This window comes from Fulvia fulva, chromosome 2, assembly GCF_020509005.1.
Source record: "Fulvia fulva chromosome 2, complete sequence".
Classification (NCBI taxonomy): domain Eukaryota; kingdom Fungi; phylum Ascomycota; class Dothideomycetes; order Mycosphaerellales; family Mycosphaerellaceae; genus Fulvia; species Fulvia fulva.
This window is the reverse complement of record NC_063013.1, coordinates 1404393-1423890: the sequence shown is the minus strand read 5'-3', so window position 1 is coordinate 1423890 and position 19498 is coordinate 1404393. Positions and strand designations below refer to the sequence as shown.

At 53.9% G+C, this 19498-nt stretch overlaps 9 protein-coding genes across 9 annotated transcripts; 6 read left to right on the top strand and 3 right to left on the bottom strand.

Annotated features, from left to right (window-relative positions):
* Positions 1-3324: 3324 nt before the first annotated feature.
* Positions 3325-3505, bottom strand: CLAFUR5_20145 (uncharacterized protein; the record flags this gene model as incomplete). Its single annotated transcript, XM_059462982.1, has 2 exons — positions 3325-3435; positions 3494-3505. The coding sequence occupies 2 exons, from the start codon at positions 3503-3505 to the stop codon at positions 3325-3327; spliced, it is 123 nt and encodes a 40-aa protein (XP_059318887.1).
* Positions 3506-4097: 592 nt separating this feature from the next.
* On the top strand, positions 4098-5258 carry CLAFUR5_02684 (L-tryptophan decarboxylase; the record flags this gene model as incomplete). Its single annotated transcript, XM_047901832.1, has 1 exon — positions 4098-5258. One exon carries the CDS (start codon positions 4098-4100, stop codon positions 5256-5258), a length of 1161 nt encoding a protein of 386 aa, XP_047757652.1.
* Positions 5259-6528: 1270 nt separating this feature from the next.
* CLAFUR5_02683 (uncharacterized protein) lies at positions 6529-10380 on the top strand (the record flags this gene model as incomplete). The annotated part of the gene is made up of 1 exon (XM_047901831.1): positions 6529-10380. The coding sequence occupies one exon, from the start codon at positions 6529-6531 to the stop codon at positions 10378-10380; it is 3852 nt and encodes a 1283-aa protein (XP_047757655.1).
* Positions 10381-11179: 799 nt separating this feature from the next.
* Positions 11180-12061, top strand: CLAFUR5_02682 (uncharacterized protein; the record flags this gene model as incomplete). The annotated part of the gene is made up of 2 exons (XM_047901830.1): positions 11180-11214; positions 11272-12061. The coding sequence occupies 2 exons, from the start codon at positions 11180-11182 to the stop codon at positions 12059-12061; spliced, it is 825 nt and encodes a 274-aa protein (XP_047757654.1).
* Positions 12062-12250: 189 nt separating this feature from the next.
* On the bottom strand, positions 12251-12874 carry CLAFUR5_02681 (uncharacterized protein; the record flags this gene model as incomplete). Its single annotated transcript, XM_047901829.1, has 2 exons — positions 12251-12525; positions 12727-12874. The coding sequence occupies 2 exons, from the start codon at positions 12872-12874 to the stop codon at positions 12251-12253; spliced, it is 423 nt and encodes a 140-aa protein (XP_047757657.1).
* A 599-nt stretch (positions 12875-13473) lies between these two features.
* On the bottom strand, positions 13474-14006 carry CLAFUR5_02680 (uncharacterized protein; the record flags this gene model as incomplete). The annotated part of the gene is made up of 3 exons (XM_047901828.1): positions 13474-13808; positions 13867-13917; positions 13967-14006. 3 exons carry the CDS (start codon positions 14004-14006, stop codon positions 13474-13476), a joined length of 426 nt encoding a protein of 141 aa, XP_047757656.1.
* A 333-nt stretch (positions 14007-14339) lies between these two features.
* CLAFUR5_02679 (uncharacterized protein) lies at positions 14340-16461 on the top strand (the record flags this gene model as incomplete). Its single annotated transcript, XM_047901827.1, has 2 exons — positions 14340-15027; positions 15077-16461. 2 exons carry the CDS (start codon positions 14340-14342, stop codon positions 16459-16461), a joined length of 2073 nt encoding a protein of 690 aa, XP_047758856.1.
* A 725-nt stretch (positions 16462-17186) lies between these two features.
* Positions 17187-18578, top strand: CLAFUR5_02678 (uncharacterized protein; the record flags this gene model as incomplete). The annotated part of the gene is made up of 4 exons (XM_047901826.1): positions 17187-17379; positions 17494-17574; positions 17665-18367; positions 18458-18578. 4 exons carry the CDS (start codon positions 17187-17189, stop codon positions 18576-18578), a joined length of 1098 nt encoding a protein of 365 aa, XP_047757733.1.
* A 438-nt stretch (positions 18579-19016) lies between these two features.
* CLAFUR5_02677 (uncharacterized protein) lies at positions 19017-19487 on the top strand (the record flags this gene model as incomplete). The annotated part of the gene is made up of 2 exons (XM_047901825.1): positions 19017-19293; positions 19387-19487. 2 exons carry the CDS (start codon positions 19017-19019, stop codon positions 19485-19487), a joined length of 378 nt encoding a protein of 125 aa, XP_047758848.1.
* Positions 19488-19498: the final 11 nt, after the last annotated feature.

Below are 19498 nucleotides of genomic sequence, written 5' to 3'. Positions count from 1 at the left end.
TAGTATCCACACAACGACTTACGATCAGCCGCTAAACCCAGTAGGCATGCGCTAGCACTCTGCGGCAGAGATGATTTCTCGCCAACACACGAGACGGCGGTGGATATCATGCCATTATTATTGTCTTGCTCGCCTACGCTGCTACCTAGTATCGTGTTGGTATGGAATGTTCTTGCGTTTCTCCAAGGCACATTCCATCTCTCTACAGTACCACCATATCGTTTGCCGACGTTCGTGGTTGTCGTCTTCGGCATCGCAGCTCCAAGCATCGCCAACACTTCTGACCTGCATGTTGTGTGTCTCGCCTCGGAATACACTTTCCCTGTCATCTGAGCCTCGTATCGTCCCTAAACCATTCATCAGGCACAGCCGGCTCGACATGATCATCATTCCCGCGCGACTTACTCTACAACACTGTATAAAACATGGCACTGCACACTGCAGTCGTATTCGTGCCATGCAGTGGTGTCGGAGAGCCCGCTGGAGCGTGTTCCTCGCGTTCACCTGCGCACTGCACATGCATTGGGGAAAGAAGCTTCCACAGCTTGGGTGGAGCCTCGATCAATCCATCTATGGTAAAAATACGCAAGATACGATATATGCACGTTGTGTCAACGACAACAAGCACGCGTAGCAATATCCACCACAACGTCCCCCAGAACTCAAACATATTACATCATCACCATCAGCCCGCGGCCACGTTCTCGCTGCTGCCGATGCCTTTTTTCTTTGACGCTGTGCTCACATGCTGCAGGACGCAGACATGCACATGCACATACACATCCACACCCACATGCACATGCAAACCGCAGCTGATTCTCTGTTGTCTCCTTGCCCGCCAGCCAGCTTCATGCACTACCTCGTCTTCGTACCCACGTCGGTCAATCTCGTCTCACCTTTGGCTAGCTTCCGCTCACGCTGCCTCCGCCCCCCGAGTCCTCCATGCAACCTGCAGGCTGCAGCTTCTGCGGGCGAATGGCAGCGACCAGCGTGCGGCGCGTCTAGTAGGGAGATGCAGGGAAGTCAAGACGGCATCCTGCTCCACCCCACGCCAATTGCCGGGCCTTCGCGGCCACAGCTATGTGGCAGGTCAGGATACGATACATGGCAGGCCAGCTCTTCAGCTCTTGGTCAGGCAGCTCAGTCAACCGCCCATCTCAGTTTCGTGACATCGGGACCTTGACAGCGATTACTGATCTGCCGCTTATGCGACTCCTCCATCCTGAAACTACGCCAGCAAACACACACCATCAAATCGTGATGGACGATGTCCGTTGAAAGCAGGACGCTGACGGACTTGAAACGCTCACGGACTCAACGACCACCATCCTCCTGACGAGACCTCCCGCTGCTCACCATTACCCACCCTGCATTCACCCACGCCAACCCCGACGCCATCATCGTCAACCTCTACACCTCTTCCCAGCGTCGTGGCAGACAGGCAAGCTCAAAAGCTCCGCTCCTTGTGTCTTCTCCGCATCGAAACATATGTATCAAAACGCCTCCTCAACTCAAATCTCCTCCGATATTGCCGATGCATTACCAAGCCTGGTCCAGCCAGATCTGCAGACTTTCTTCTGCCAAGCCATGCAGGACGGCCGCTATCTAACATCTTTCTAGCAATTGAACGGCCTTCGCCTCGCCACCATCTCCTCTGCTGCATCCACGCTTTGCTGGTTGCAACCACACGAGCCGTCCGCATGGACACACACCCGTCACGAGCATTGCGGTGAAGGCAAGCTGACCTGCCCTGCACGCGGATAAAGTGCCTGACTCGATGGCACGATATCATTGCGCCATTCCTAGTGGCCACATTCTGTCTGAGGCGCTAGCTATGGCCCTCGAGCTACCCTGCAAGGACTCTAAGCATACTGTACGCCAAACTACTGCTGTACTCCATGATGTGCAGCAGTAGCTCGCGCAAGCTTGAAAACCCGTCGACTTGATGCATCCGCAAGATATTTCGAAGTCCGCAGGCACGCAGCAGCAGCCTACGTACTTCCGGTCAGACGAGGTGTTGATGCTGCATGGTGCACTCAGCTCTCCGCCCTCGGCTTGCAACATGGATTTCCCTGTGTGCATTATCCCCTTCCGCTTTCTGAGGCGTTTCAGGCACTCCAGGTACCGCCCCTATGGATCAAGCTCTGTGGAGCGGAGAAATAATATCCAAAAATCGTGGTCAGAACTAATCATGCCTGGACTTGCATGAAAGTGGCGCAAGAGCAGCAGAATGAACATGTTTGACTTGGCCACGTGAGTTCATGGAGATTGCTGAATGCAGTTATGACAACATGCTCCGCCTGTTGGAGTAAACAATCTTGCCATCTCCCTTGCTGGAACCCAAGCCCGACTTAAAGTACAACTCCGATCATCCTTCGTTACAAGTGACTTGATCTGGTATGCGCAAATCGGATAAATTTCCCTGGCAACCATGTGGCCTCCACGCAGGAACCTCTCCCGCATCTCTCTGGAACTGGATGTTCTTTCCGTAAGCGACGATTCGTGAGAGATGTGCCGATTGGCAACCCCGGAGCAGTGAAATGGCAGACATACAAGTCCTTCGCACGAGACTCCCTGTCCTTGTTGTCAGTGGTTGAACAGCAGTCGTGAGATTTTGCTCCGCCGAGCACTTAGTGGTGTCGTTGACCCATCATAACAATCGTATGCATACTTGAGATCAGCATGCTGAATGCCGTGACAGATTATACCGACCGGGCGGAGAGCGCTTGATACGGACACCACGTGCTAGGCAGCCCATCTCTGAAGACTTGTAGGTTCTGAGCTCCTCTCTCTATCGAGACTTCGCTGATGGAGCTATTCAGTCGACACGCACAGCATCTGCGTCAAGAGTGCTGATGTTCCTTTGCCAAAGACCTTACTTCACCAAGCTGGTTATATCAACCAAAAATGCCTGTGACAGGGGACCTTTCGGACTGTCCGACAGTGCCGGGGTATTCCGCTTGCTATTGACTGCACCAAGGGCCAAGGAGTAAAGCAGTTGCCGCCGTACAGCCAGAGAACCACACCTACAACGACCTTCGCTGCCCGTACAAGTACCGGTATCCTGGGCCCTCGATAAGCGACAGAGGCAGACCGCATGCGTCGCGCTGACAGCTTTGTTCCCCTGAAGGTCTAGATCGTCGTCGCTGTATCCAGAAGACGGCGGAGTCGTGGTAAAAGGCGGCCACCTCTTCCGCCCACGGCCCTCGCACCATGACTGACACCGTCGTGTCCAGTTCAATGTCGGTGTGCTGGAAACACTACGCAGTTGCCGTACACGACAATCGTCAGCAGTCTACAAAGGCAATGGATGGCATGCAACATCTAATACTTCTGGAGGTCACCATGGAGTACTGGTATGTCCATGTTGCTCTTGTGGGCCAAATCGAACATGTTGTTAGCCTGTCGATGATCCTCTCCCAGCAATGTGGTCGCCTTTGAGCAGTTGGAGCATTTCGAGCCGGCAGAAAATCTTCCTCTGCGCGACTCTCACCTCACGCGACATGTTACTCAATGTGGTAGGTCAGCCAATGACGAGGCAGCGAAGCACACTTCACGCCATCTGAAAGTGTATGCAGGGCAGGCTCTCCACAGCTCCACACTGTGTGACGTGGAACCCGAAAAGGGTAAACACAAAAATCGCGACTCGATGCGATGATCGACGAACCAGTGCTATTGGTAGGGACAGACTTATTCTGGTCGTACTTTTTTGTCGAGAGCCATGTCATGTTGCAACTCTTCCTTTTGCTTTGGTTTGGTTGAGGCAGCGCACGAGCACGCTTGAGCGATACAGACGAAAGATGCTCCGCATGCATTTTTTGATATTGGTGCTATCAGGAGTATGGGTTGTCACTCCGGCGGCAAGCATAATACCATTGAGGATCGGAGAAAATGGTGTTGCCGGGCTACGTTCGATACCGCATTTCCAATCGTCAGGCGATGATTGGACATCAAGAGTTGGGAGCGATGCGCAGCAATGGCTTGCTTACAGGAGGAAAACTGTGTTGGAGAACCCGCATCCGTCGATAAATCCAGCTCTGCAACACTTCCGGGACGTGGTCAACAACCACTCAGACCTGACCATACTGGCGAACGCCATGTTCGAGGAAGTCCCGCAGTATACACCATACAAACAAGACCCAACAGGAGCTCCAACCCTCCGCAGCTTCGACGAAATGCTTCTCGTACTAGACCACATCCTGCGAGAAGGGCCTCCCTTCTACGACAGAAAGCGGCCCACAACAGCAATGGGCCTCGTGGGAACACCCATAAACGCAATCCTGAACTGGCCCATCGCAACACTGTCAGGTCATCAATTCTTCCTCTCCCCCATCGTCAACGCGGAACTTAAGCAAGTCCTCGACACGTGGGCGAAATTTCTAGGCACATCAGAATCCCAGGCGTGCCTCGGTGGCTGGCTCTCATCAGAGGGAAGAGAGGCCATAGCCCAGGCCGGTAACGATGGCAAAACAAATTACACCTTCGAACAACTCTTCCAATACCCCAACGCTTCAGCGCCTTATCTCGGCTATACCTCCTGGGACTCCTACTTCGTCCGTAAATTCCAGGATGGGATTCGACCCGTGGAAGCACCAGATAACGGACCCCTCGATCCTCGATACCCAGACCCCACGGCGGTTGTTACCAATGCCTGCGAGTCTGCGCCGCTGCAAGTCCAGTCGGGAGTTCAGCTGTTTGATACATTTTACCTTAAGAATCAACCGTACTCGTTGACGAATATGCTCAACTTCTCACCCCTCGCGCACCAGTTCGTCAACGGTACTGTCTATCAGGCATATCTCAGCGCCTTATCCTATCATCGCTGGCATGCACCTGTCAGTGGCAGGGTGCTCAAGATTGAGAATGTGCCTGGGACGTACTACAGTTCAAATCTCTACACGGGCTTCTTCGCATCTAATGGAAGCGCTCCAGATCCGGCAGCTCCCAACGAATCCCAGCCATATATCAGTGCTGTGGCGACGAGGGGGATTATATACATCCAAGCCAATAACCCGAAAATTGGTGTGATGGCGACGGTGTTTATCGGGATGGCGGAGGTGAGTAGTTGTGAGTTCACGGTGGAGGAGGGGGATATGCTGGAGAAGGGGGATGAGATTGGGATGTTTCATTATGGGGGGAGTAGTCATGTTATGGTCTTTCGGCCGGGGGTGGAGTTGAGGTTTGTTAATCCTGGGCCGTGGAGTATTGAGGCGGAGGAGAACTTTCCGGTTAGAAGTGCGTTGGCGGCGGTTTCGTAGCAAAAGTCGCGATGTTGTAGAGTGAAGTGAGCAACGTGTTTCTGGGTGTCAGGAACAGGACACCTCTATTCGATGGTCGCACATCGATAGATAGTGGTGTTGCTTTGCTGCTGTATTCACTGGAGGACCACTGTAGCATTCACCCGTGAAAATCTTATGGACCGCGTCGGCTGAGGTGAAAAGATATGTTCTTCTCGCATATCAAAGACCTGAGCCATGATTGACGCTCCCTTTTGTTGTGAGGTTCCCAGCTGTGCAGTCGAGGCCACATCGTGTAGACGAGCATCGAGATTGCTACATACAGGGGTTCCATCAGATGATCCATGCTCAGCTGCTGCAATCTCGCATGTGATCGCGGCCTCTCCCCGCAAAAGAAATTGTGGAGGTGCGTCATTGCGGCAGCATCAAGCACACGTGCATCAACAATCATAGTCGAAGCACACATGCATTGTCGGTGAAATGTATTGATTGTCGAGTAGTGAATGATGGATGTGTCGGGTGTGGGGATAGAGAAGAAGAACACGACAATAAGAAAAATGTGCTGTTGGCGGTTGTGAACCTCCAAAGGTAAGCGTAGCGGAGTGGAGCTCTCTACCAACCCTTCTAGACTGCAAAGTAGCGTGCGATCCACGCTACCGCTACCCGACGTACAGTGCTTATTATACGACGACATAGGCGTTAGCGACGAGTATATGTTTGCGAGTTCGCCAACAGGCACAGTGCGGTAGGTCACGTGACCCTAAACCTTGAAAGTTGACCAATCAGAGCGGGCGCCAAGGCTAGTTGAGGGCTGGTATAGAGCTTCACTCCCTCGCTGACGCCTCACCTACGTACTCGCAAGCTCGTACTCCGGTGTGGCTAGCGCTCGGTCGCTACGCTTAATAAGAATAGTCTCCGTAGTGTCGTTGATAAGCGCCTGTGTTGACGTATAGTCTATCGAAAGCTGAAACGTGCAAGACGGCCCCCCTTGACTGTACGAGACGCGGGAGCAGGCCAAGACCAAGTCTTGAATAGCGGCAAGAGGCGACAACAACAGGTTTGTTCGCCTTCTTCACCACGGACTGCTGCTGCACCAACACGACTTCCTACCAAACACATTCTTTCTAGCATCTTCACGTTCATGTTGTTTGCACCAGCCAAATGATCCTGCGATAGAATAGCACCACGACGCCAGCATTTTGTGTTTCTCACCTCCGGCTACAGTACCATTACCACTTCGGTGAGGATCCTCCCGACGCACGTACTGTGACCTGGGTGCAGGCTCCCGATCATGGACCCCCCATCGCCCACCGCTACCTGCGAGTCTGGCATCTTTGGCCTCATCAATTGCAATGCCGGCGCTGCGACAACTAACGAGGGGCAGACGGTTGGTGCGCTGGTCGCCGCCATCGCCGGTTCCTTCGTGTCCCTGGGTGTGCAGCTGCTCATCTTCCTGCTGTTGAGACTACGCCTGTCGCGCATCTACCGACCGAAATCATACCTCGTGCCCGAACGCGAACGAGTCCCGCAACCGCCTGGAGGCCTCATCGGATGGCTCTACCCGCTCTTCACCACCGACAACCTCACCCTCATCCAGAAGTGCGGCCTCGATGCCTACTTCTTCCTGCGCTTCCTGCGCATGCTGCTCAAGCTCTTCTTTCCCGCTGCCCTCATCATCATCCCCATTCTCCTGCCAATCAACAAGACTGCTCACGCGGACGAAGTCCATGGACTGGATCGATACTCCATCTCCAACATTGGAAAGCAATTTGCACATCGTCTGTGGGCACACACAATCTTGGCCGTCATGTTCGTGGCCTGGTTCTTCTATGTGGTCTTTAAGGAACTCAGAGGATACATTCGCGTGCGCCAGGCCTTCCTCACCAGCCCACAGCACCGCATCCGAGCCTCTGCCACCACCGTGCTTGTTACTGGCATTCCACGCAAATGGCTTACCCTCGAAGCCCTATCTGGTCTCTACGATGTCTTCCCGGGCGGCATCCGCAACATCTGGATCAATCGCAATTTCGATGAACTCGCGGACAAGGTCTCGCAGCGTGACAAGTGGGCTAAGAACCTGGAAGACGCAGAGACGGTCCTGATCAAGAAGTGCCGCACCAAACACGCTGAGGCGGAGAAGAAGAGGGCAAAGGCGGAAGGTCGCAAGGCCAAGACGAAGGACGAGAAGAAACAGGACAAAGCGAACGAAGATGCTGCGGCAGAGCAGATGGCCCACGGTGAAGGTGTTAGTGCTGGTGGAGAGCAACGGAATCAACTTCCACAAGGAATGCAGGACATTCTAGAAGAAGAAGAAGAACGACAGCATGACAAGATGGAGAATCAGCGAAACAAGAACCCCTTCGGCGCCATCGGGCAGGGTCTTGACGGTGTGGGACAGGGCTTTCAGAAGTTTGGCAAAGGAATCGGACAGTTTGGCAATAAGATTGTTGGAGGTGTCGAGTCTGAGCTGCACAAAGCTGGGCACGACTTTGACCGGACAACGAATACCCTTAACACGGGTGGACTCGGTGCCGGCTTTGCCACGGACGATTCACTATACCGAGTGCCCACTGCAGGCGACGGTCCCGCTTCGCCACGACCTAGTACAGTGCTGAGTCGGAACGTAAGCCCGAGACTGCCTGGCGGATCCCAGATCGATACATTGCCAAGGCAAACCCGCCATCCCCTTGCCGGTCAGCAGGGCTCATCGAACAGTGATGACACCCTCGGTGTGCCAGATATCCAGACTACTCGGCCGAGCGGGGAGTCCAGACCAAGAGAGCCTCTTAATATCGAAGAACCACCTTCTCACGCAGCCAAACGAAGACCATGGGATCTATTCAAGAACAACGATCGATCTTTGGTCCTCCCATCACCCCAACCGCACATCCAAGAAGACGACGAATTTCCGTTGCACGATTCGGGCAGCGACGAGAAAGAGCGGAAGGGCAGTACAGAGAAGAACATCTCCGACAGCAAGACGACTGAAAAGTCGCACTTCTGGAAAAAGGGCGACAACAAGACGACAGAGTACCCTCAGTCTTTTGATAAAGACTGGGACGAGGATCAAGACGAAGAGCCATACTGGAGGCGATACATGAAGCCGGAAGATCGCGAAACGATACGACTACCAGTCTTCTCTGCAACTTGGTGGCCAGCACTGCCACTGATGGGGAAGAAAGTGGATCGCATCTACGAATGCCGTCGCCAGCTTGCTCGACTCAACGCTGAGATCGAGGCTGATCAGAACGACGTCGAGAAATTTTCATACATGAACTCTGCATTCATCCAGTTCAACCACCAGGTCGCTGCTCACATGTGCTGTCAGTCGCTGAGTCACCACATCCCTCAGCAAATGGCACCTCGCCTCGTGGAGATCAGTCCTGACGATGTGCTATGGGACAATATGGCAATCAAATGGTGGGAACGATACCTCAGGACAGTCGTGGTATTGCTTATCTCCGCAGGGTTGATCGTCTTCTACGCCATTCCAGTCGCGTTCACATCTTTGCTCAATCATATCACGACATTAGCACAGGTGGTTCCATGGCTTGGATGGCTCGAGAAAGCCCCTAAGACGGTGCAAAGCATCATTCAAGGTCTTCTCCCTCCTGCACTCTTGGCAGTGATCCTGCTCCTGGTTCCCATTATTTTCCGCCTCCTGGTTAAGCAGCAAGGAGTCGCCACGGGAAATGCGAAAGAGCTCGGTGTGCAGCAGTGGTACTTTGCTTTCCTGTTCATACAAGTGTTCCTGGTCGTCACCATTTCCGGCGGTCTCACCAATTTCTTCTCCGAGGCGGCTACGAACCCTGGCAGTATTGTTGAGCAGCTGGCTTCGAATCTGCCGAAAGCGTCAACCTATTTCTTCTCCTACCTGACGGTCCAAGCACTGTCCAACTCTGCTAGTGCTCTGCTACAAGTCGGATCGTTGTTCATGTGGTTCATTATGGCACCAATCTCAGACTCGACAGCACGCGCGAAGTGGCGAAGGCAGACGAATCTGAACAATGTGCAATGGGGCACTTTCTTTCCCCCATTCACCAACTTCGCAACCATCGGGATCGTCTACTCGATCATATCGCCTATGATTTTGGTCTTCATGATCTTCATCTTCGGCCTCTTCTGGATTGTGCAAAGATACAACGTCCTTTTCGTGTATCAATTTCGCCACGACACTGGCGGTCTGCTGTTCCCCGTGGCAATCAACCAGCTATTCACTGGTCTCTACTTCCTTGAGCTTTGCTTGATTGGCCTTTTCTTCGCGATCAGTGGCCAGGCCTTCCCTCAAGCGATCATCATGATTATTCTTCTGGTTGCGACCATCTGCTACCAATGGTTGCTGAACGTGGCATTCAAGCCGCTGTTCCAGTACCTGCCCATCACGTTGGAAGATGAAGCTGTCATACGCGATGAAGAGTTTGCAAGAGCCCAGGCTAGCAAGTTCGCGCCCCTGAATCAAGGCGACAGAGCTGATGAGGACCCACGGGATATTCAAGACGCACTCGAGGAGCGGGAACAACGCGAGCATGATGCCGACCACGCCGCTGAAGATGCTGAGAAGCGGGATGTTGAGCAGCGTAGGCGCAGTGATACTCCCGGCTCTGCACATTCGCCTGATGCACGGACACAAGGCTCCACACCACGAACAGGTCAAGGCGCGTGGCACGAACGCAAGGACACCGCCAAGCCATTGTGGTCTACCGAAAAATGGAAGAGAGTCGCACCGGAAGCAGTCGGTGCGCTTCGCTTTTTGGCTGATGGCACTCGAAATGACAAGCCGGAGCGTGACCCTGAGGCCCAACACACAGTCGGAGATGTGCTCTTCTCCGGCTATGCCGATGAACTGGAGGATCTTTCTCCTGACGAGCGCGACGTCTTGGTGAGATATGCGTTCCAACATAGCGCACTCCGAGCCCGACGCCCCGTCGTGTGGATCCCTCGCGACGCCCTTGGGGTCAGCGATGACGAGATCAAGAGAGCGAAGAAGATGAGCACTGTTAAAGTCGACAACGAGAATGGCGGCAAGGAGGAGAAGACCAATATCTGGATGAGTAACGAAGGTACAGCACTGGATGGGAAAGGCAGAGTGGTGTTTAGGAGAAGCCCACCTGATTTCAGCAACATCGACCTCATTGCATTGTGATTCAAGCGGGCATTCCGGTTTCCTTCAAGCGAGCATTTCAGCGAGCGGGTGTTGTACATTTCTGGCATGGCATTGCATTGCATGATTGGGCGTTTGATACCCGGATACATTCGACAGGACAGCAGTAACGAATTTTAGGACGGAGCGTTCACCTATACATACCAGACAGCGAAGCATTTCCATAAGACACAGATCTGATGAGTATCGTGATCGCGCACAAGGTCATGTCAGTTTTATGCGAACACAGCTGATCCGATCCCAGTCGCACCAACCACAGTTACATTAGTGCGCGATGCAAACCCTGGAAGTGGTTGCATGGCGTTGCCGTGAAGTCATTGGCGGGTCCTGTGAAATCCACACGTTTCATCGTGCTGGCCACATTCCGGCTCACCAAAGAATCCGGTCAGGATTACGCGAAATGGCGTTTCCCACTGCATTTCAAGAATAAGACACAGCTGGATTCTGAGCTGTATGTGACGTACATTCACGGCTCAAACAGGATTGAACAGTTGCACAACCATGCCAGCCTCCAGGCGATGTCAGCCACACTTGCTGCGCTGCGTGGACACGACAGGGCCCTTTGGCTCTTGGTCGCGTAGGGTTTCTGTTAAGTAGAGCTGCAAGTGCGCCGTTTCGTGCACGTTTTCTTTCCTTTCGCTGAATTTAGTCGCCTGGTGATTGATCGTTGTTCGTCGGTCCTTTAACATCAATTGCAGTACAGCGAGAAGCATTGGAATCGCAGAACGCACTACTTAGTCTCTGTACCATCGAAGAAGCATTGGACTTCACCACATCAACCATGGCCACCACCGAAAGAGAAAGACCGCTCCATGAGTACATTCTCCCCACCAATCCACTCTCATCCCCCCAACTAGACTAACACCTCTGCAGGCTCCTCTCCCGCGACATGGTCGACATCTACGTCGGCCCCTCCAACACGCACTGGATCCTGCACAAAAAACTCCTCTGCTACCGCTCCCAATTCTTCCGCAACATCTTCAACCCCCGCGGCAAAAACAACAAGACGACCGAAAACTCTGTCTACGGCCTGCCCGACGAGGAAGACGAGCCTTTCCGCCTGTTTGTCGGATGGCTTTACTCTGAACGCGTCCCTGCCCCGAAGGAGGAGAAGGATCTCTCCCCGCTTTTGGACGTGTATCTGATGGCTGAGAAGTGGGAGATTAGGCGCTTGGTGCTTGAGGTCCTTGATGTTGTGAGGGAGTTTTATCGTGTGGAGGATTCGTGGCCGAGTTTGAGGCGGGTGCAGTATGTTTATGCGAACACTGAGAAGGAATCACCAATGAGGGTCCTGCTGGTGCAGTGTGTGGCGAGAATGTTGGTGACGGGCCAGGGCGTTCCCGGCCATTGGGAGAATGCGTTGAGGAAGAATGGACAGCTGGCTGTGGATATTATATTGTGTGTGCAGAAGTGGCATTTTGATCCGGAGGGTGTGCCGGATGCGAGGAGGGAGAGGGTTGAGGAGGTTGTGGAGGTGGCGGAGGGGAAGGGGTTGAGGATGGAGGATGATGAGGGGAAGGGGAACGGGGAGGAGGAGGATGAGGATAATGTGCTGGATTGGGGGGAGGGGAAGACGATTAGTCAAGATGTGAGTAGGAGTCAGAGTCAGGCAGGCGCGGGCGGAGAGAGTGATGCGGATAAGACGTTGGTGAATGGGCACTGAGGCAAGATGCCATGGCTGGTGCAGACAGGGGTGCACGGATATGGTGTATGAATATAATTACGATCTTCTGCTGTTCGTGTCCGTTCCCATCACCGCAAAGTTCTCAAACCCTTCCTACTTCCACCCTGCCCCCAAAGGCTCCCACTCCCCCAACCCCCAACCCCATCTCCCACACCTCCTCCCATCAAACTACACCACAAACGCAGCCCCAACCCCCAACCCCAGCAACAGCGCCTGCTGCCTCCGCACAGCACCAACAATAGGATTCCCAGTATTCTGCGCCGCGCTCACACCAGTCTGCGAAACGTTCCCGGGATCGCCAGCGCTGGGCCCGGTAGATGGAGGGCTGTCGCCGCCTGGGTTGCCTGCGTTGACGACTACGCTTGAGGCTACGGAGGCTTGGCTGCCGCTTGAAGCGCTGGTTGAGGTGGAGGATTCCGGCATGGAGGGCATGGAGGTCGTGGCTGTGAGGGTGTTAGCATGGGTGGGTTGGGCATGGCGGGGGATGGACTGGGGGCTTGGGCTGTTGGAGCGAGGTGTTGAGGTGATGGGGAGCTATGGAGTGTGTAGAGCTTCATTAGGGTGTGCAAATTGTGTGCTCTTCGAGTTGTTCAAGGCGCACCAGTACAGCCAGAGCTTGTGCATCTTACTCGAGGGAGTCTTACTCATAGTCCCACCAGTCCTTGTACCAGAAATAGCAGTAAAGCTCTGCTCCATGGGTCCCGGAATCATGAGAGTTGACGAAGTCTCTTGTGCGCTGGCTCCAACGATGAAGCTGAGCGCGACGGGTAGGATGGCGTTGATGTACTTCATATTTGCAGATGCAGCGATGGTTGTGGATGGTATTGGTGATGAAGCGACTGATGACTGGGTATGCGAGGAGTGGAAGCAGAGGTGATGTGGTCCTACAATTTATACTTACCGCTATGATAACGGTGCGCGCCATTGACGGTTTGATCGCGTGCCGTTCATTGAGAGGCGTGAGAGGCTTGCTGCATCGCGGCTAGTCTAGACGGCTGTTCACGTTGCGCGTCGCGGGGCGCACCCGGACACGGTTCGTGATGATACTGTAGCAGTTCGTGAAGCTCAAATGGAACATGATCAAGTGACGCTGAAATGAGTTGATATTTGTTTGAGAGATTTGGTGCACTTTCTTCGTATTAGGAAAGCGTGGTAACGCACGAGTACCGTACGGTACACCTCAGCAAGCAACTTTCTCATTCTTCGGTCCCGCAGAGCCACCTTCGCCCCGGTCGAGTGTTGCTTGGTCGAGCGAGTTGATTCTCACTAGGTCTTGCAAATGGGATCCGACGCAGTTCCTGCAAAGCCTGCTTCTCCATCGCAAGTCCGTCTCCCGCAGCTCTGCTCTCCTTCAGCGTGGCCCAGCTTATTCCATTGTTTGAGGCAGGATCCTAAGATGCCTTCTTCTGCGCGTCGAGAAGGTCCTGGTTGAGAAAGTCCGTGTCCACGCCTCCTCCGCCGTGAATCGCACGCTGGTGGGCGCCGAGCTCGGGCATGACCTCGTTGAGCAACTCGCTGGTGGCCAAGAGTAGCTTGCGCATCGCGGCTTCGGGAGTTGTGCTAGTACCTCCCTCGATCACGGGAGTGATGCCGACCATGATGGCTGACGTGTAGGTGGAGCCGTCGCCGAAGACGAGGATGTCCAGCTCGCCACTTGGTGGGTAGGACGGTGCGACCAGGGTAGTGCTGGATTGCCGGCTTGGAAGACGAGTGTTTGGGAGCGCTCCTAACTCGAGGTATTAGCTGCGTTGGAGTGCACATGATGTGTCTCGCCGGGAGCGTACCTGCAGCAGTGTTGGAGATGGTGGATGGATGGATCATGAGCTTCGCGTTGGCTTCGCCACTGTTAGCACAGGAAGCGGCAAGGGTGTGATATGTCCTTACCAAGGATTTGCTCCCGGAGGCCGCGCAGCTCGGTAGACATGATGAAGGTGGTGCGATGTATGTTCTCTTCTTCGTGGTTGCGCAAGTGTAGGCGGTGTAGGTGACGAAGTGACAGCGGTCGCGCTGCCTCTGGGCTTGGTGGTTTATAATCACAAGGTGAAGTTGCAGAGCAGATGTGCAGTGAAGTGGAGGCCGGGCCACGTGTTTGCCAAACACAACATTGAACGCCGTTGGGCAGGCGCCTCTCACATGCGTTTGCATCAGCATCGACGCCATTCACAGCTTCGGGGCGGCATTCTTGCCACTGTCTTCATTCACTTGACGCACCGTGTGGGACGCCGAGTCCATGTAGCAGTCATCTGAGCTTTCCTCGATGCCTGCTCGCGCTTCGGCACTTGCATTTGCACCTGCCTTGTCCTTTGCCTTTCCCTCCTCCAGCTCGCGATACTTCCGTCGAGACTTCTTCGCCGCGCTCGCTTTCTTCTTCCTGGCCTTCTCTGCCTTCAACGCTGTTCGACTCCGAGGTCCCTTCTCCAGCTCTTCGAGTCTTTCTCCCAATATCCGCCGTGCATTCTTCCGGTTCTGCTCTCGACTTCGCGTCTCCTGGCTTTTCACCACGACCCCCGTCGGCAAGTGCTTCAGCTGCACAGCAGATGAAGTCTTATTGATCTTCTGCCCGCCTGGTCCACTGCCCTTCAGAAACGACTCGGTGATATCGGACTCGGGTATCACGATTCGTGGTGGCAGCGGCTTCTCGAGGTGCGCAGTCTGGACAGAGAAGGGGCGAACGAGGTCGCATCGTATAGCTCTCGTAGCGGGGTGGCCTACACGCTTCGACAGAAGCATCACGATCACCGTGCACAGAAGAGAAGGCCTTGTCGTCCCAGAGCTCCGAAGGCACATCTCCGAGTCCTTGGCCAGATCTGGACGCGCCACTTTCGCGCTTGGAACGATCGCGTCCGCGTCGACCTTCTGTTGTCTCTGCTCTCCACGATCATCATTCGTGATGATTGCCATCTGGCAGGGCTCTTTGGCATTGGGAAACGATGCTCTACTCCAAGGTAGGATGGCCATGTTCTTCTGCGCAAAGCTATTTTCTAACATTCTCAGGGCTCTCGTTGTCCAGATCGAAAGACGAACAACAGCCATGTGTTGCACCTGGAACAGAGCTGGAACTCCTGTCCGTAGTCAGGACATTGCAAGTACCATTGTACATGAGCCTCGGAAAGCCGTTCGTCGTCACTTCGAGCCATGCCGAGACTGAGCAATGGTTCTCTGCGATTCTGCTCGGCCAGCATCATGATGATACCACAGCATGGTGGCGTAGTGCTGCCACCGATTCTTCGCTAGGCATACTCGTGGCTGTAAAAAGCGCGATTGCTGAACTCCCAGGGCCGAAGATTACTGAGCTGCTGTTCTATGCTGCTAAGGAGACGTTTAACGAAGCCGGATTGCCAAGTCCGCCCAAGTCTTCGACTGGAAACCAGGACATGGCAAAAGATACGATCCGGCTGTATGCCCTGCCGTTGTCCTCGGACCTGCATCATCGAGCTGCTCGTGATGAGCCTACACCACCTCCAACGCCGCAGCACAGCTCAGACGAAGTGGACGCAGTGTTTTTGCCTCTTGCCGAGAAGCAAGATTTGGCCACTGCGGAGACCATAAACAGACCGCCAGTACGGAAAAGAAAGAGCGTCAATGAGACATTTGACAAAGCAGCCGAGCGTCGCCATAAGGCGAGACGCAAGGGTGGAGAAGGTGTTGCTGCTGCGGCTGCCACGAAAACTGAGACCACGCTTCAAGACCTGAAACATCGGCCGTCTATCAGCAACAATCAAGTGCCAGTACAAAACCGACCGCTTTCGAGATCATCAAGCGTTGCATCTGCTAAGCCTCACCTCGGAAGAGAGCCATCAGTATCTGCAGCCACGAAAGCATCAGCATTGTCCCAGGTTCAGACCGCCTCTGCTGCTGGTTCTCCTGAGAAAGCTACGACCGAAAGCAAAAACAAGGATCTCGTGTCAAAGGTCGTTATGGCTGGTATGCGCTTGCACGGCCTTCACCAAAGCAAGCGTCGCAGATCGAGAGCAAACTCTACAGTGGCATCACCCACTGCCGAAGCCAGCTTCGAGGAGATCGATGCCGAAAGGCAGAACGATGAAGACTTCAAGCTGATATACCATCAAGTCTACAAGGGGACATGCTTCGCGTTCAGGAGCCATATTGCTGCTGTGCCACTTCACAGCCGTACAGATGCCGTCCGAGACACGGTGGATCGACTTCTGGCGATCTTCTGCAGTGACCCGTTGACCGTCGCAGTCACCGAAAGCGCAGACGACTATACGCCCGGTGGTAGGAAGGTCTTCGGCTCATCTGCTCTACCGGAGTCAAAGTACGACAATCCTTTTGTACAAGCGGCAGCGGCGGAAACCACCAGTAAGACAAACACGCCATGTTCCAGGAAGCCGAAAGATGATCTGAGAGGTCTGGGCTGAGGGGGGGGGGGGGACATTGTTGCGAGGCTAGAGTCAAACCGGCCTCATCCAGTAGATCATCCAGAAGGACCTGACTTTCTTGCCCGCGACACACCATCAACTGTGCAGATGCATGGTGTGGCACAGCACAGGTGCACAGCTGTATAGACCTTGTCAAAAGGCGCCAGCTTACGGTCCGCCAATGCCACCACCCGAGCCGCGATCCTTGCATGCCATGCGCCAAGCTGCCACACGTCTTGCGAAGCAGAACACCTTCTTCACGCAAGCGAATGTGGCTGTTGACAATGTCATGAGTGAGCTGTTGGAGATGCCAGATCACAACAATGTGTGCATCCAATTTCCATTTCTGGAGCTTGATCAGCACGCAGCTGAAGCTGCAGGCGTGCATCGCTGCAATGCAACTGCAGCAAGGCTGAGACTGTAATTGGTCTGTCCCAACAAGTCTTCTTGGTATGCGTCGAGCGATACTGTTATTGTGTCTGATCCTCACTGATACGGCAGGTGCAGTCGTTGGGTTGGGTCCCATTGGTATGCCTTCGCCAAGTTCGCTTCGTGCATGGCCCATCAAGCCAGGCCATCAGCTGTGCCACCACTCTCGGTGCGATCAAACTGTTTCAACCTCTCGCTTTGTGGCCTCTTCCTCCTGCTTGCGTCGCACAGGCTCAGCTAATTGCTCTCATTTCGATCCAAGTTCAGTCTTTGGTTACTGGTATCCCTAGATCAATATGGTTGTCCTCAAACTTGCACTTGCTAGCTGGCTGGCAGCTCAAGTCACCTGGGCACAGGTTGGAGAGACTGGGCCGAATAACGACACTGAGTCTACTCAAACTCTGATCGAAGACGAAATCACGATCCATAGAGTCACTGTCGGCTTGTTGGAACATGAGTTTCACCCGAACTCGATTATCGCAAACCCAGGTATGTATTCGAAGACATGGGCTACCATCAATGCCCACGGCGACAGAACGACGACTGCGAGCGTAACGCCTCGAGACTTGCAGCGACGACTGCTAATACTTATTCTCTGGCCAGGCGACAAGGTCGTGTTCGAATTCTACCCTGGCAATCATTCAGTGATCGAGTCGCTTTACAAGTGGCCATGCATACCCAAAGGTGCGTACACAGGCTCATGCGACGACCCTCAGCTGCTCTCAACAAGGCACCACTGAAGGCTCTTGGCCCATAGCTGACGATGTTCTGTAGAAGCGGTCATCGGTGGATCAGGTTTCAACTCGAAACCCCGGCCTGTGGTAGACAAGGAACACCCGACAACATGGAACTTGACGGTAAACAATACTGACACGACATACTACTACTGCGGCGCACCTGGATCGTGCGTGAACTATGGTATGCTGGGCGTCATCAACCCAACCAGCGAGGACAACCTGACTGCCCAGATTGAGATGGCAAAGAGAGGTCGCTACGTGTTATATCCCGGTCAGACACTGCCAAACGACGCAAAGACATCCGTGTCCGCTCTCGCCGCGTCCGTCCTCGCCGAATCGGACGACGCCAACCCAAAAGACGACAAGTCCAGTGGCCTCTCGACAGGCGCTATCGTTGGCATAGCAATAGGTGGAGTGGCTGCGTTGCTCATCGTCGGCGCGCTAGTCTTCTACTTCGGGCGCAATCGAGGCCAGCTCAAGGCACTGCAGGAGACAGTAAACCGTGCACAAGCTCCTCCCGCGACCCACGCGGCTCCTGAAATGACAGTCGATGGGGTCACATACGTGCCAGCAACGGACCCCAGGGCTTCGGCAGCTAAGCAAAGCTTTTTGCCGCCGTATCAGCACTATGGACCGGACTATAGGTCGAAATCACCGGAGACGATCTCGTCGCATGCGCATAGTACTCTTGTGCCATCGACGTATGCGCCTTGTAGCCCGCAGATGAATGTGAATAACAGGTATGTTCTCACAGGAGAATGAGCGAGCGGCGTTCTGGACTCATTACCCAGCTTCATGTCATCGCTATCCTTTGCTGACACAAGATCAAGGTATTCGGACCAGTCTGAGCAAGGCTTTTATGCACCAACTCCACGTCATGAGCTGCATGCTCAGCCTACGATACCCGAACATGATTCCAACGATGCGGAAGGGCGGCCTACCTATCTGTGATTGGGAAATGATTAGGGGAAGGCACTGTGTTTTTCACGTTGCCTACTGTCATTAATTCGTCTTTCGCTTTCGTTAGGTGAAAGGTAGAGTCTAATCACACAGCCTGCTCTCATTGCGATGGACGGACACAGCTGTGCTCACGCTTTCTGACATGTGCCTTCCCATCTAGTGCACAAGTGAGCATGCTGTAAGTATGAAGCGATCTCACATGCTAACGCGGTACCCCCAAATGCGCATTTCTAGACTTTTGAGACTCTCTTCGACACAGCCTAATGTCGCCTACTACCAGTAACGACGAGTCCAGTGATATTACTTGACCTACAAGCAACACATCTACGACTACAACATCAGATTGAGACCATCAATGCCATTCTGGCGCACTAACAGCACCAACACTCAGGCTTCCCTATATCACCACCACCCCTCCACCTATCAACAATGGCACTTCTTTCGCTCTGGCTGATCATACTCTGCCTGGTCTCAGCAGTATTCCCATGGAGCGCTCCAAGCGACGTCAAAGTCGAGGACGTAGCTTTTAAGGACTATCACGACCTGTGGCATGGCTACAGAAAATCACCGATCTTGGCTCCTCATCTTGAGATCAGAAACATGGCGCAGCATGGGAATGAGCATACGAAGCGGTGGTATGGGATGGAGCAGCTCGGATCAGGCGCTACGCAGGCTTCGGGGAATGTGCAGCCTTGGCCGGTCACATGTAAGATGGCCCGAAAGCGTGCGGGATTCGTCCGGAAACCCGACGTTCTACTTTACGAGCATATTACGAATGGCTAACAGACTGCATCCATAGGCACCACTCCAGAGATCATCCAGACCTTGAAATATTGCTACGTCGACGAGCGCTCACACAAGAACCTTGAGAAGATCATAGCTCAGAGCACCGCAAAATGAGCACCGCAAAA